The sequence below is a fragment of the Protopterus annectens genome, chromosome 1.part2 (genome assembly GCF_019279795.1).
Source record: "Protopterus annectens isolate FY-2018-M chromosome 1.part2, PAN1.0, whole genome shotgun sequence".
NCBI lineage: Eukaryota > Metazoa > Chordata > Ceratodontiformes > Protopteridae > Protopterus > Protopterus annectens.
In genome coordinates this window covers 891,997,070-892,013,050 of record NC_056727.1, presented here as the reverse complement: position 1 = coordinate 892,013,050, position 15,981 = coordinate 891,997,070, and the positions used below count along the sequence as shown (strand labels likewise).

The window sequence follows — 15,981 nt, the reverse complement described above, 5'->3', positions numbered from 1 at the left end:
TCTGGAACCCTGGTTGCATGGATCCCCTCTGCCATGGGAGGAGTGTCTTCTAGAAGAGTTCCTAGAGTAAGGCTGTTGTGGAGTGGAAAAACACATGCCCACAGCAGAAAGGGTCTTCCTGTCCTTTTCACACCTGGCTAATGTGTCTAACTTTTGGGCCAAAGTAGCAGCATCAACAGGAGTGTTGACAAAAACAGACTTGAAGGGGTCCGCAAAATCATACAAGCGCATCCAGGCGTGACACTCAATGGCAACACCTGTACCTGCTGCTCTAGACTTCCCTTCAGCTGTATGCACAATAAGCCACATAGATGAATTTGCATTACACTCCAGGGTGACAAGCTGATAGGCAACCTTATCCCGGACCTTGTCAGACACTGCTCTTGCTAGGGTGTCCGAAAGCTCAGTTATCAGATCCCTTTGGAGTCTAGAAGTCTGCCAAATAATTCAAGGACCAAATAGCAAAGGTCGATGAAGCAAAGAGCCACTTCCCAAATCTGTCCAAAGTCCTTGACTCTCTGCTAGGAGGATGGACAGTTGAACTCTCTTCGGCGATTTCCTTCTTCAAGTCCAGTGCCACCACCATTCCATCCACTGTTAGACCCTTAGACCAATGAGGCTGATACCCAGGGGCTGAAAGAATTTTGTCTGGTCTCTGGGAATAGGCTCTATGGGTCAGGAGTCTTCCACACATGCTGTACGATCAATTTGATTAGTTTGTCAGCAGGCGGGCTCACCCAAAAGGCAGATGGCTGGGCACAAAAAGCTTGCAAGAAAGCAGACTCCTCAGAGGATGGGTTTGAGAGCTTCCAATCACCCCTCTGTTTTAGTACTTTCAGGATGTCTCCAAAGGAGACATCTTCAGGGGGTGACTGCGGGGACCCTTCCCCTTCATCGTAATCTGTATGCTCACTGACTGATTCTTCTGGAGAATCTAGATGCTTCCTCTTGCACGATTTCTTAGGGGGTGGCTCCTCAGGGTGAAGATCTGAGGAGGACTCCGAAGAGGGAGGACCCTGAACTAGGGTACCTTGCAGCTCTTGTGCCCGCTGTCCCGATGTAGCAGACTGTGGCAGCTGCAAACCAGAGGGAACAAAAATATGGCACTCCGACAGGGTTGGAACCACCTGGGAGCCTGAGAAGGCTAAAGCTCTCGCCATAATCTGAAAGGTAGTCCCACCTGAAGAGGGATGGGAGCCCGGAACAGAGAAAGACAACCTCGCAACTGGGGTCACACCCCGCTCTGACAAGTGACCGCCCAGAGTAGGAGCCGAGAGAGGACTTAAAACTACCAATGTACCGAGACCCGCAAAAAAAAAAAAAAAAAAAAAAAATCTGAGTCTATCCAAAGATCTCTGAACTGTCAGTCAAATCTCAGTCCCATGACTGCAATGGTTCCAAATGAGCCGAAGACCACAGAGTAGATTCTGGCACAGAGGTGAGATCCACCATCGGTACAGAGGCAGTTGGCACTGGGAGTGTCAAAGCAATGGGCTCCAAGTCCTGGGGAAAGGTTGAAGGAGGAATATATGTAGGAGTCCTGGGAGAGTAAGCCTCTGCTGTGGGAGGGAGGGAGGTCTGAGAAGGTGCAGGAAGGCCTCTGGCTGCCAAGAGCTGATCCAATAATCTGACTACATCTACTTCTGATAGACTCATGGAGGAACGGACTGACATTCCCGAAGGAGATTCAGGTCTTTCCACAAAGGGACTCAGCTAATGACCCAAAAAGCGGTCTACTGAAAGGGAATATCTAGTCCGGGGAATACTTATAACATTGACCCTCGGCACCATGCTCTGCTAAACAGAGGGAGATGATGGAACCGAATGAGCAGATGTGGCAATTATCTGTGCCAGAGAGGTAGTCAGCGCTGGCAATTATCTGTGCCAGGGAGGTAGTCAGTGCTGAAGTTAGTACCAAAGTGGTATGGGTACCATCAACAGTAGATGGCACAGTCACTGATTCTGTCTTTGGTGCCGGAGTAGAAGATGACATTTTCAGATGGAAACTGCGATTTTTGAGATTTAGTGTTATGTACTTTAGGGGAAAATGGTACTGAATGGCTCAGTTTCTTTGTCTCAGACTTTGGAGATTTTGAAGTCTCCGCCTCAGAAAGAGCTTCACTAAAGGGACACTTTAATAAGCCTTTAAGTATTAATTTGTTACATCTCTCTGCAAGAGTTCGAGCACTAAAGCAGTTACAGATATCACAAGGAGGGTGAACTTCCAGATGAGGGACACCCAGATAGTAGACGTAAGAAAGCTTCCCATCCAAACTGGGGATCTTTCTGCTACAGTCCTTACACTACTTAAACCTGGAGGTTTCTTTTTGCTTCTCTGCCATGTCGTCCAGTCTAAGCACATGGCATGCCCACACACACTCACTCGTAGAGAAAAAAAGGGAAAGAAGAAAACTAGTTTAGCATAGTGAAAGCTTTTACCAACTACGGTAGATATAGAATAACCACAAGGGTAAAGGAAGAAAGGAAGGAGAAAAATACCAGCGATGCTATTAAACAGTTACCAACGGTAAGAGAGAAGCAGAGGCCTAATACCAGCAACGGTAAAGGAGAAATACCCTGAGGTAAAAAGGGGGGGGGGGTAGAAAGCTTCAAACGGAGTCATTCAGACAACAGAGAACTAAACGATAGTAAGTATTAAATGTCTTAGAACATTTTGAAGTTGAAAGATAGACTACTCAGAAAATGTTTTAGCACTTAGCTGAGAGCATTGGCTGACTCATCCAATTTTCTATGTGGCAAACAAGATCTGAGGTAACGAGAAGAGAGGCAGTATGGGTAGAGTCTTAGCTCGAGTGGTTTTGGCTGGCGCGAGCTTTGCATAATGACCAAGTTGGTTCAGAGGGTTCAGAACTGAACCCATCAGTCAAGAATGAACAAAGATTGACATCATCAGACTGTAGGTTTTCCAATAGGGCACTTTCCTAACCAGTGAAGGCCAACAGTATCAACGCCTATGTGCAGAACAGACAGGTGTGAGATCTGCATTTGGAATGGCAACGAGACAGTCTGGGTATTTACACTCTTACATCTGCATATGTATCCTTATGCCCATGGACTTGGTTCATATGTCTCGCATACGGCTCTATGGAGGATTTTGGTACCCCAGTAGACATCCAGGTTATTTATTAAGATAACCCAACAGTTTGCAATACTGCAGCAGTGATTTAAGGAAGGACATTTTACAGTACACAAAGTCCAAACACCAAAGCAGCCAATGTGCCAAACCAGTGTAAATATTAGCTCCACACACTTAAACCAGATTAAACTGCCATAAAATAACATTTAACAGCAATTCAAGCTATATTTTGTCAGAGAGAGTAAAACCTCCACAATAAACAACTTCATTTGCGGTTAAATCGCGATCTGACGCTAAAAACACACCCAGCAGTCACACATATAGTAAATGTACAAATCCTGAAAAATCCAAGTTCTGCAATATTTTCCAATCAAAAGATGAAAATAAAACAGAACAGCACTAAAGAGAAGCCTCGTGTCTAACTGCACTGCTGAGAGAAATACAGAGAGTTTACCTGTAAACACTGACAGAAATAAAATGTTTAAATAAATTTTTGAAATAAACAGAAACAGAATAATAAATCTAATAAAAAATGAGACGAAGGTGGTCCCCCAAATGGAGCTTTTGGGAGCAGTAAGCTGAAAAAAAAAATCAAAAGTGGATCCTGTGAAGAGTCAGAACTTTCGTCTTTGGATTGCAGAAAAAAAAAGACTGGAGACTCACTTCTTGTGACAGTTGTAGCCTTCCTGCACAGGATATGTTCAGCCAACCAGCTTTCCCAGGAAAGGAAGGCAAGTTTGACCTTTTGAAAGCTAGCCAGTATTGGTTAACTTTGACAGATATGAACGTCTTTAGACTAACACACCCATAATTCTTCTAATGCGGACAGAAGATTTTATTTTTAACATATGAAATTTGTGGAGAAACTCATGAAAAGAAGCTGTTGCGGTGTTCTGTTTCTTCAACACTGTCTCACATATCACACAGCTGAATAAATTCAGCCTGTCCAGAATAAGGTCAATATACACTCGGCATGATGGTATTTTAACCACAATTAGGTGATGCAGAAAAATAGTGCTTGCTACACAGAAGGCAAAGAAACCACTATAGTGCATCAAGATTCCTGTTATAACTGGTCCCTTCAATATTTATCATAAAACTGTCATACATTTAGGGATAAGTAAGACTATTCCAATCCTAAGCAATAATGCACAAATCCAAATATTATGCATACCAAATGTGAAACACAATCATAACTTTTATGATAAGCTGTCTTATCACACATCTTGCAGTTAAGGTGGACATTGAAAATGCATCAGCAGTAGCCAGGGAAAACATTAAACTTGTACAGAAAACATCTCAAATTACCACCTTGTAACCAAGCTCAATCGTGCCAGCTAAAGATTATGGAAGCATCGTGACAGTGGATGAATTACAGATGCAGTGGACTCAAAGCTATGGTGTTGTGCAGTCTTCAAGCACTGACAAGTTAACGTCTCCTACTGTTTACAAAGTCTGTACATCAGCTGCCCCCCCAAGAACAATGCATAACAGGAAAACAAAGTTGCTTCAATTAGTGGGGAGAAGCTGACACGTTTAATGTGCTCTCATTTGACTGTATTCATAGTACCTACATGAATGCGGTACATGTATTCATAGTACCTACATGAATGCGGTACATCTGTCATTAAGAGTGATACAAGACATCTACATGCTACATTTGAAAAAATAACTAATAGACTAGTCACTAGAGGCTCAAGGAACAAACTGCATCCTCTGCAGAGGACGGCCGGGCATGGAAGATGACCAAGAAGATCGACTCGGGAAATATTTGTAACAGGAAAAAAAGAAGAGTTGAGGCCAAAAAAAAGAGATGACGCTGAATGCCTGAAAGATAGCATAGGTACTAAATGCAAAAATGAAGAATGCCTTCAGGGATAAACCAGCTTTGAGAGGTCCCCAAAATGTGAAAGGCTGATTAATTTGTAGCACAACAGTGAAGGAATAGTGAGCAGGAATGTTGTATGAAGACGTCATTATATGGACAACTTGCTTTACTCTGCTGGCCTAAAAACAGAGGTGTTCTTTACATCACCAATTCAGTTATCAGATTGCCAGAGTCAAACAAAAAAAGTCACGTTGTTTTTAAAGCTAGTCTCTAAAAAGCCAGTCTCTATGCATCTATTACTGTTGCACTAGTTTGTCAGCATTAACCATTAATCTATGCAGCCTCTTACCTTGGTTGGTGATATTGCATTTAAAATAATTTCTAAGTTAAAAATTATGTCTTTCTTTAGAAATTAAGACATGCCAATAATTACCTCAAAACCTTACTGAAATTGCATAATTTAAGGTTACTGTACACCAACAAATAATAATTTTTTCTAATTTAAAACTATTTCAATGATCAACTATACCAAAAGGAATTGCTGTCAGACCAAATCATACTTGACTAAACAAATTAAACCACAGAACTTAAGAAATCTACTCTAAGGTTTACAGCTTAAAGGACAGCTCTTTCTAACTCACCTCATCCAGACATTTCTTTAGTAGTTCCACTGCTTCTTCGCGTGTGAGATCTGAGGAAAAAAACACATACACACATTGTTTTAATTAAAATGTACTTTCAAACTTAAAACCTTTATTAAATTTAAATAACATTTACATCCAGACACATACAGAAAGTTCCCATCCCACTGAAAACACATTCCATATGTATGCACTCAGCCTGCTGGACACAGCCAGGCCATTGAGAATCAATTTGCTTCAGTATATGAGAGCGTGACGGAATCAGCTTCCCAATGCTGGGGACTAGCTTTGAAAAAAGACCATCCGTCTCTATTTTACTGAGTTTACTGCAGTCAGAAATTAGCTCCATCTGCCAATGGCTGCCTACAATTGGGGAAAAGTCTGATTCAGTGCTGGGCAACCCACTGGGTATTAGTTTTATTAATGGGAAAGGCACGTGTGTGATGTCCCATCCATACTCACAAACTACGATTAATAAACTCCTCCTACTGAACTATGATAATCATGACAAAACTAAATGCTACGAAAAAAAAAGAGAAAGAAAATTTGTATTCAAATTACTGCAGTACTCAAGGTGCAATACTGCTGGTGTTTTAATTTGAGACCAAACAGGAAAATTAAAGTTTGTAAGGCATTTCGCTCAAGTTTTCTGATAGGCAGTCAATTAGAAAAAGTATAAAACTGACACATTCTGACAAAGCAGGCTGCTACATAACTCTAGGAAGTGCACTTCACACAAACATTAGTAACGACATCCCACACTAAGAAGTTGCTTCTCATTTGCTGATGCAGTCTGAACTGCAACAAAATCATGACTAAAATTTTTAAGACTGGGCTAAAGTGTTGTCATCTGGCATCAAAATTAACATGGCATCTGATCAAAATCCTGTAGGACAATGAAATTCAGAAAAAGCAAACATCTACAAGCAATACGGATGCATTATCTGCCATTCAGACTACTAGGCTACGCATGCTTTACCAAGGGCCATAACAAGGAGAGAGAGAGCATCAGATTTCACAATGATATTCAGACCATTCTCATCCCACTGCTCACAGTACACTGCATGAAAACATTTGTAATTGCTGTTTTCCTGGACTAAATCAGAGCAGTTTTGCATAGTGGTAAAGACACCTTTCCTACAAACCACCTTCAACAAAAAGCAAGACTGCAACTGTGAAAGCTTTAACAGCTTACAATACATACCTACATCTGCTGAGTGGGATACATTATAAGTTTATAGATTAGTACTAAGCTAACTGCCCTTGCGAGCCATTTTAAGCCTAGCCAATTATCTCTTTGTGAGACTCAAACCCTGCACCTTGTGTTTGTAAGGCAAACACCTTAACCATTAGGCCACCCTCCCACATTAGCACCTTACTCTATCAGGGTATAATGAACCTGTGGAATTTTTTTTATACATTTGTTCCATAAACATCTGTAACCATCTGTTAACTCGCCCAAATCAATCTCCTTACTCTAACAGCATAAGCAAGTACCACTTAAACTACAACTATTAACATTACATATGCAAAAAAAACTACTCTCTTAAACCCCAATAAAATTAAAATTGCATAAATAAATTCATTGGAAACAAAATCTACCCTTTTTAGCAGAAAATGCATTTAAACTAATTATACATGAGACTGAAGCCATGCAAACAAAACAACAGCATTACTTGCCAAATGAATAAGAAATAAAAGAATTAAAATAACATTAATCTAGTTAAAACACATCACTGCACTAGTCTGTGTAACCTTATATGCACCACTATCAAATCCCTAAAATTAATCACTTACAACTTGCTATACTGCTAGTCAGAAAACTGATTGTGAGAAAACTCAAAAAACTAAAGAATATAAAAGTCTCAAGTCAACAACTTGCGCTTTTACTGAATACCACTGAAATTAAAAACTAGGTATTTATAGCTGCATACTGCACACGTGTACAAGGTGAATCTGCAAATAGCTGTGCTTTGCATATATGCTAATGTAGTATGTACGAACCAGTAGTTGTGTTTTCTGCAAACCAGCAACCTATAAAGAACGACCAAAGCAAATTGTGCAGAGATCTAAGTATGCAAGTTACACTAAACTTCACTAACATTTGCAGAGATACGCAAACTGCACAAATGTGGAATTCTGCTCTAACTTTGTCAATTTCTGAAGTCAGTTGGCAAGCACAGCTTTGTGTAATACTTCCAAGACTTCAATGTGAGACACTGCATACGTACCTTGGCATAGTGGTGCTTGAAAGCGAATAAACCCACTTTACAAGCAGCCTTACTCTGCAGATATCCAGTGAGTCATAGATGCATGGATTTTTACTAGGCTAAATGCCCTCATGAACCATTTTTAAGCCTAGCCAATTACCCCCTGTGAGAATCAAACCCTGCACCTTGTGCTTCTAAAGTAAACACCTTAACCATCATGCCACCCTCCCAGCCTGAACAGTTTATTTCATATGGGTGGATATGGAGTGGGTAACAAATCACAAGGGACACGGTACAGAACATATTAATTTTTTGTGGGTTAGAAACAGTCTTTTAATAAAATATAAGGAAGTGAGGAAAGTAACCAACCTACTAAATCTTGCTATAGCAAGGAAGCAAAGGTAGATCAACAATTAGCAAAGAGATAAATGGTTTTTGACGAAAAAACAAAAGGCAGACAAGGCAGCTACAGGTTGACAATTACACAATAGTCAGGGTTTGGAAAGACAGGAAAACAGAATAGACAACTGGTGATGGGGAGGATGTAGGCCATATCACAACGGAATGTTATGAAGCAACAGGCTGAGTGCATATATGAATAGGGATGTGGAGGGTGGGCACCAGACTGCCAAGCAACCAAACAAGCCCAAATACCTTTAATGACAGCCCTGCTCAGGGGCATCTCTGCGGGTTCTCAAGCAGATGTTGAGGAGTGGTCTCCAGCAACCTGATGTCCACAGACTGCCAATTTAACAACTCTTGCAACTGTTGCTGCAAGAGGTACTGGTATGGGCTTCACAGTCTCTCTCATGCCCTCTCATTTGCACCCTCCACCCAAGTTTGCAGCTCAGGCTACTTGTACTGCTAACTGCAATCACCCAGGCTGCTCACAGGGGAGAAGCCACCACTTCTCCTGGAAATGGCCTGACAGTATGTACAGATGGTGGGGAATCTCTCCCTTCTTGTACGGAGGACTGCAGCCATGGTACTACCGGCTGGTCAGGATTTTCAGAGAGAAACAAAATGGGAAGAAAGCAGTCATTAATATAATGCAATTGATTAAACATTGCAAATTAACTAAAGTTATTATCAGATATACTGGGGTTAGGAGACAGGTTGCTCTAGCATCACATTGTAGGTACGATGGTTCTATTCTTTCCCTTCATGCTGCAAAACAAAATGGAGTAAGTAAAAAGGCACTATTAGCAAGCACAGAATAGGAACTGACAGTTCATATAAAAAAAACAAATAGTATACTGAACTGGTATGCTAATGTCACATGACGGCAATACTGGTTAGGGGACTTAGTGGTACTAGCTACCTCCTGAACTATACAGCTCCCCCAACCAAATGAAAGACAAACGTTTTGAGAAGGAATGGCTGCAGCTCTTTGTGCAGGTGTGATTCCCCCCACTCCACACCCAGTAGCTAGTCGAAAGGCGGAGACACCAAAGAAGTGGAGGGTCGAGAACCAAATGCTTCCAGGTATACAGACTCATTCTCAGAAGGGGAAAGGGCTTTCCAGTGACTTCTTTGTTTCAGGCTCTCTAAGATGTCTGAAAATGAGACATCCTCAGAGGGTGACCGTGGGGACCGTTCAGATTTCTCTAAATCAGTATCTGATGTGACGGACTCAGGGGAGTCTGCGTTTCCTCTTACATGTTCTCCTCCACGGGGCCTCCTCAGGGGATACTCTGGGGAGTTTTCGGAAGAGAGGGTTTCACCCATTGGGGGGTCCTGGGGCATTGGTTCTTTAAGTAGGGGCTGGAGGAGTGATGCAAATGCAGAGGTTGACACCGGGCCCTTGGGGGGGGGGGAGCAGCTGTAGCAGAGGGTGGAGCAGTCTCAGAGGAAAGCACACTCCATCACCTCGAAGGCATCCCCGATCCCGAGCTGAGAGAGACTCCTGCTCCGAGGAGCCAGGAGACCTCCCCTGAGCCAAGGACAAGGGCTCTGAGGCAGATGTGGGAGCTGAACTGACCTGTGCAGACGCTCCAAGTTCAAGAGTCGGATCTGACAAGGGTCCTGTTTGACCCCCCCCCCCCCCCGGAACAGACGAGGGAGTCTTGGCCCACAAAACCCTCAATGGATGACTGCATCGAAGTGGTTGGAGAAGAGATCGGCACAAAAACTTCAGGAATGGACTTCGGAACCTAAGGTTCCACCACAAGGACTTCCAGACACTCTGGCTCTGAACTCAACTGAATTGGAGGAGGAACCGAAGGTACAGACACTATCTCCACGATCTTCTGGGTTGGGCTGGAGAGAATTTTCACCAAGGCTGGTGTGCGAAGCAACCTTTTTACCACTCGCTCCACATTATCGCCCGAAAGACTCCTAGATGAACGACAGGAATGTGAAGACTTTTGGCTACCTGCTACTGATTTAAGTAATGGAGACGGAGGTACCGACCGAATAGGCTCCAAATGCCTGTGACCGGCTCCTTTTCTGGCCCCTTGACAGCTCCGAAGACACAAGTGAAGCCGAAGTAGATTTTTCTCTGCCAGAACCGGTAGGTGTCAAGATACAACTCAATAGGCTTATGTCTCTTCGGCTCCGAACCCAGAACCAAAGAAGTTTTAGGTTTGTCCGTAGTTTTTGAGGCCTTACTGCCTTCAACTGGTCCTGTAGGACCCTGCAGCTGAACCTGTGGCAGATCGAACAGGAATCCTGCAGGTGAACGGCACCTAGACAGTAGCACAGCTGGTGTGACCATTAGTAAGAGACATCTTTTGCGTGCACGAGTCACACTTTTTAAATCCTGACTAAACAATTAGCTGTAACCAAAAAGCCAATACAGAAGTAAAAAACAATTTCACAATAGATGAGCAAAGGGTGAAAAAGCAGAAGCCTACATATTTATTTACTTATTTTGTTAGGAAGACAGGGGATAGGGGATGGGGATAAAGAAAGTTAAAGGAGGGTCTCTAACTTAACAACGCACTTTTCTAACTGAAGAGATGCCTCTAAATTAAAACGAAAAGGGGAAAAAGCTCTCTAACTGAAACGGGCTGGGGAGAAAGTGGAGTAAATCCTCTAAAACGGATTCCTCCAGGTAGTGTTAAATAGTAGGCCTAAGTATAGGAAAAAAAAAACAAGTTAGGTCAATAAAAGGGCGAAGAAGGAACTTGCAGATAAGTAAATGTTAAGCAGATATTAGACAATTAAGAATTTTGCTAATTTAGTAACAAATATATTGAAAAAAAGAAGTTCACTTAGTCTGAGCCAGAGAAGAACATCCTGAAGCTGCAAGTGGCAAACGAGATCTGGGGAACAAATGCTAGGCATCATGGTATATAGTGTAGCCTCGAGCCAGTGAGAGCTCTCCAGCTTTAGTATACGGCAGAGTCAGAACCGATGCTCAGTTCCGTACCCAACCAGCAAGAATGAAGGCAAGACAGAACAACAAAACATCATCGCTTTCAGAACAAAGGAACTTACTGTGCAAATCCCAGACACCAATATGCTAAAAGACACCCATGTCCTGAGGCATCATTCTGATGCTATGCAGCAGCAATGCCAAAGATTTCTGAAGAGTCACCAGTCGCCATCAGAAGCTTGACAAAGCACATGTGCTCACTGAAGCTGCTGAGATACAAGGAGGAAAAGAAATCTACCACTACCTTCAGAACAATAAAATATATAATGCTTTGTCTTTCTCGGAAGAATGAGGAACAGCCTCTGTTGTCCCCATAATGAAGACCCCTTTGCCTGTTCCAAGAGCTCTGTATATAGACTGCCTGGTTCCTCAAATAGTGCTTTTCTGGAGGACCTAAAAGTTCTTCAGAACAAGAATCGGGCATCTGAGAGACAAAACACAAACATTTTTCCCTCACAGTAATCCACTGGTCATAATCCTGGGAAAGTCCAGAAATAGAAAAAAATCCTTTCCCTTTTACCAGTAAAACCAGAATGAGAAGAGAAGAGTTTAAAGCCTGAACTAAATCATGAGCCATTTCTAATAAATCTGCTTAAAGTAACTGGGAGAGGACAAAATAATAATTTTCTGCTTCTTTTTAACAGGAAACTCCAAGAAGCAGATAAACTCCAGATCAGGGAATGCAAATATTCCCTTAAGTCTGCAAAAAAGCTAATACAGGAGACAGATATCTGGTAAATACCCTTGGAGCTGTAGAAAGACCAGAAGGCACAGCACAGAATTAATAATGAGAGAAAGAAAAAAAGTGAAAGAGTTATGTACTTAACATAACTTGGCATCTGTGCTATTCAGAGTCACTATTCATCACAGATGGATCTTGGATCAGAGCCGGCATCTTCTCACAGATCCAGAGCTCAAGCTAGTCCCCCTTCCCATAATTCCTTCCTACCACCTAACCCCCAGATCAAGTTTAATAAAGACAACCAAAAACTTCTCATCAAATACAAGCCATTTCAGCCTCACCAGAACCCCCAAAAGGAAGAGGAAAGGAGGGCGGGAATGTGATGAATGACAACACTGGACAGCATAGATGCCAAGTTTTGGTAAGTACATAACTCTGTCTGATGCTGTGTCATTATTCATCACAGATGGATCAGACTCACCAGCTACTATGTATCCTGGGTGGCCTCAAGGAAGAATATGCCGAAGCATGGAGGAACCAAAGGAAGCCCTGTTGCTAGACACCAAATCCAATTTGTAGTGCGAACTGAAAGTGTGTGGATTAGACCAAGTCGCAGCAGCACAAATTTCATTAAGGTAAAGTTTAGTCAAAAAGGCTAATGATGTAGCAACAGACTTAGTAGGCCTAGATGCTGGAAAAGACTAAGGATACACCTGGCTTTAACTGGTCTGGATAATTCTAAATGCCGACTAGCATTAATGAAAGAAACGCACCTAGCAATCCACCTGGGAATAGCCACTTTGGAAACTGCCTTGCCCTTTCTGTTCTGAGAGAAGGCCATAAAGAGTTGGCCTGATTTTCTAAATTACTCAGTCCTTTTTAGATAAAAGCACAATTGCCTGTGGATATCTAAACAATGCAAAATATATTCTCCTTTATTAACAGTAATTAGGGAAGAAGACTGGCAGCTGAATTGACTGATTGAGATTAGCTTCTGATGCCACTTTAGGGAGAAAGAACGGATTTGTTCCAAGAGACACCCTGTCCTTACGAAAGATCACGAACAGTGGCTTAATGCACACAGCCTGACGTTCAGAGACCCTCTTGGCAGAAGTAATGGCTACCAAAAAGACCATCCTCCAGGAAAGGAATTTAATATCATATGAACCAGCTGGTTCAAAATGTTTTTGCATTAGGGACTACGTCACCAAGGTCAAATCTCATGGAGGGAATGGATCCTTAATAGGATGTCTAAGAAGAAAAAAGTCCTTTCAGAAAGGCTTTAACCGTTTGGAAGAAAAGGTAGGCTCATTGTTGATATGGAAATTGGAGAAGAGAGCCAACTGGAGCTTAATGGTAGAAAAACCCACCCCATCCTGAAAAAGGGAAGATAAGAAAAGCAAAATATCAGGAATAGGGGCTGAAAAGGGATCTAAATTGCATTGTCTGGCTCAAATGGAAAACCTTTTCCATTTAATGGCATACACCTGCTTTGTAGATGGCTTTTGAGGAAGACAAACTAATGCTCTTCACCAGGGAAGGAAGCCAGCACTGTGAAAGGATTACTGGAACTGGAGAAACCATGCAGTTAGATGAGGGGTCCAAAGACTGGGAAGTGGAAGCTCCCACAGATGGGAAATGAGATCCGGAATGGGATCTAGTATCCATGGTGGATGCTTCAGATAACACCTCAGGAAGGAGAACAATGCCTAACGAGGCCAGAAAGAGGAGATGAGCCTTCTGTAAGACTTTGGGTATTAAGGGAATAGAAAGGTAAGCATAGAAGAGACCCAGAGGCCAATCGTGAATGAGTGTGTGTCCCTGGGGACTCCCCTGATTGCCCGGCCCTGATCCCCCCCCCAAAGTAAAATCGCTGAATTTGTGGTTGGCAGGGAAAGCCAAAAGGTCACAGCATGGTTGACCCCAATGGTTGAAGATTTGCCTTGTCACTGACTGATTCAGGGACCACTCATGAGGAGTCAAGATGCACCTGCCGAGTTTGTCGGTCAGCACTCTGGAACTCACGGATAAACGAGTTGCAGGAAGAAAGCGCCTGGGAGACTTAGCCCATTCCCAAACTCTAATGGCCTCTCTGCAGAGGATAAAGACTGTGGTTCTCCCTTAATTGTTCATATGCCAGATAATCGCCATGCTGTCACAGTCTGAACTGCTACAGTCCCCACAGGGAGGCATTCCTGAAAGGCTTCCATTAGGATTGCTCTAATCTCCAGGAGATTTCGGTGCAATTTGGTCTCTATGGGGGACCACATGCCCTGAACCGCCCTGCCCTGAAAATACTCCCCTACCCCAACATGGAGGAATCTGTGGTCACTGTGGCCATGAAGCCACCAAGCAGGAGGATTCCTGCACACCTGAGTCAACTTTACTGTCACAGACACGGGCTGAGACAGAATGAGCACTGGATTGCCAGGGTTCACTGAAGAACTCGCATACAATACCTGGCGAGAGGCACCAACTGAATGGCAGCTACCACAGAGCCTGGTGTTTTGAGAATCAAATTAAGAAGCAGGAGTGATAGATCCAACAAGAAAGAGACTTGATCTTGAATCAGTTGGACCCAGTAGGAAAACAGTGCTGCAGTCTCTGATGCCATGCCCAGCAGGACTCTGATGAATCCCAGGTTCTGGCTTAGAACTAGATTGGACTAGGGTAAATTCACCGTGATGCCTAGTTGATGGAAAATACTGAGGACACACCTGGTTGCTAGTGTTAGTCAATGCCTCATGGGAGCTGCGATAAGCCAATCATCCAGGTATGGAAAAACCTGGAAACCTTACAGCCGGAAATTAGCTACCACCACTGCCACACATTTGGTAAACACCCGGGGGGGGGGGGTTATGGAGAGACCAATGGGCAGGGTTCTGAACTGATGACTGGTCCCTAACCAAAAGTGTAAGTGAAAGTGTTAAGTGTCTCCTGGAGTGTCTGTCTATCTTTATATGATAGTACGCATCCTTGAGATCCACTGAGCACATCCAATCGTCCTTGCGCAACAGAGGCAGAATGGACTGTACAATGACCATCTCAAACTTGGCGACTTCTTGATGGACAAGAGGATTAGTTCACTGAGGTCCAGAATCGGACATAGGGCCCTGGTCTTTTTTGGCACCAAAAAGAAGCGAAAGAAAGTTTCAGACCTCTGTTGGGACCTCTTGAATGGCTCTTTTTCGAAGGAGGTCTTACACCTCGAGATAGGTCAACTCCCTTTGGCAGGGTGGTACATCTAGGAGAAGTTTCTGAATTGGAGGAGGCTGAGAGAAGGGAATGGAGTAACACCTGGAAATAATTTTTAGCACCCATTGATCGGAGGTGAGACTTGTCCAGGCTAGTGGGTGAAGGGAGACACGACCCCTGACTGCCTCCAGAGCAGGACAGTCGGGCAGTGCCTTAGGAGCACTGGAAGGGCTTCTCAGAGAAGGGTTCTCAGGCATCTAGCACCGAATCCCGTACCCCAACCTGTGAAAGAAGATTCCCGGGGACTGTCCTGAAAGGAAGACGGAGTCCTCCAGAACAAACACTTCTTACTTCCCCTCTGGGTCTTAGAAAAGGACCTCTGGGGAGTAGAAAACTTGAACCCTACCGCGGAAAGAGTCTTGCCTTCCTGCTCACTGCGGGTTAAAATTTCCTTAACAGACGGTCCAAACAAAGTGGAACCGTCAAAGGGGGGCAATCGTGAATGACACCTTAAATTGTTACGCAAAACCACAAAGATGGAAACCAGGCATGCAGTCTGATAGCAATGCTAGTGCCTGCTGCTCGAGAAGTGACCTCTGCAGTATTGGAGATCAGCCTCATTGAAGCATTGGCTAAAGAAATGAGAGTGGACAGCCTTGGAGAAACTAACTTGAGGCTCTCTGGAAGCAACAACTCGGACATGGAAGTGGTAAGCTCCAAAACCAAATTTCTCTGAAGCCGGGTAAAGTGGGCCAAGTAATTAGCTGCTCTCAGACCAAAAGTAGTTGAGGCAAACAAACAATTTCCAAAATGGTCAATCACCCGAGACACAATGTTCAGGGGATGGCCTGAGGAACTTTGCTCAGCTAGCTCCTTCTCCTTAGTAGCATTGACCATCACGATGGCATCAACAGGGACCCCTTTGTCCAAAAAGATCTATCCTTAGGAA

At 43.4% G+C, this 15,981-nt stretch overlaps 1 protein-coding gene across 1 annotated transcript in view; it reads right to left on the bottom strand.

Annotated features, from left to right (window-relative positions):
• The window catches only part of PSMB2 (proteasome 20S subunit beta 2), a 404,353-nt gene that overhangs the window by 91,780 nt on the left and 296,592 nt on the right, over window positions 1-15,981 (bottom strand). The window contains exon 5 of the mRNA XM_044059542.1: window positions 5,567-5,616. Within this exon, the coding sequence (XP_043915477.1) occupies window positions 5,567-5,616 (50 nt within the window). The remainder of the gene's footprint in view (window positions 1-5,566; window positions 5,617-15,981) is intronic.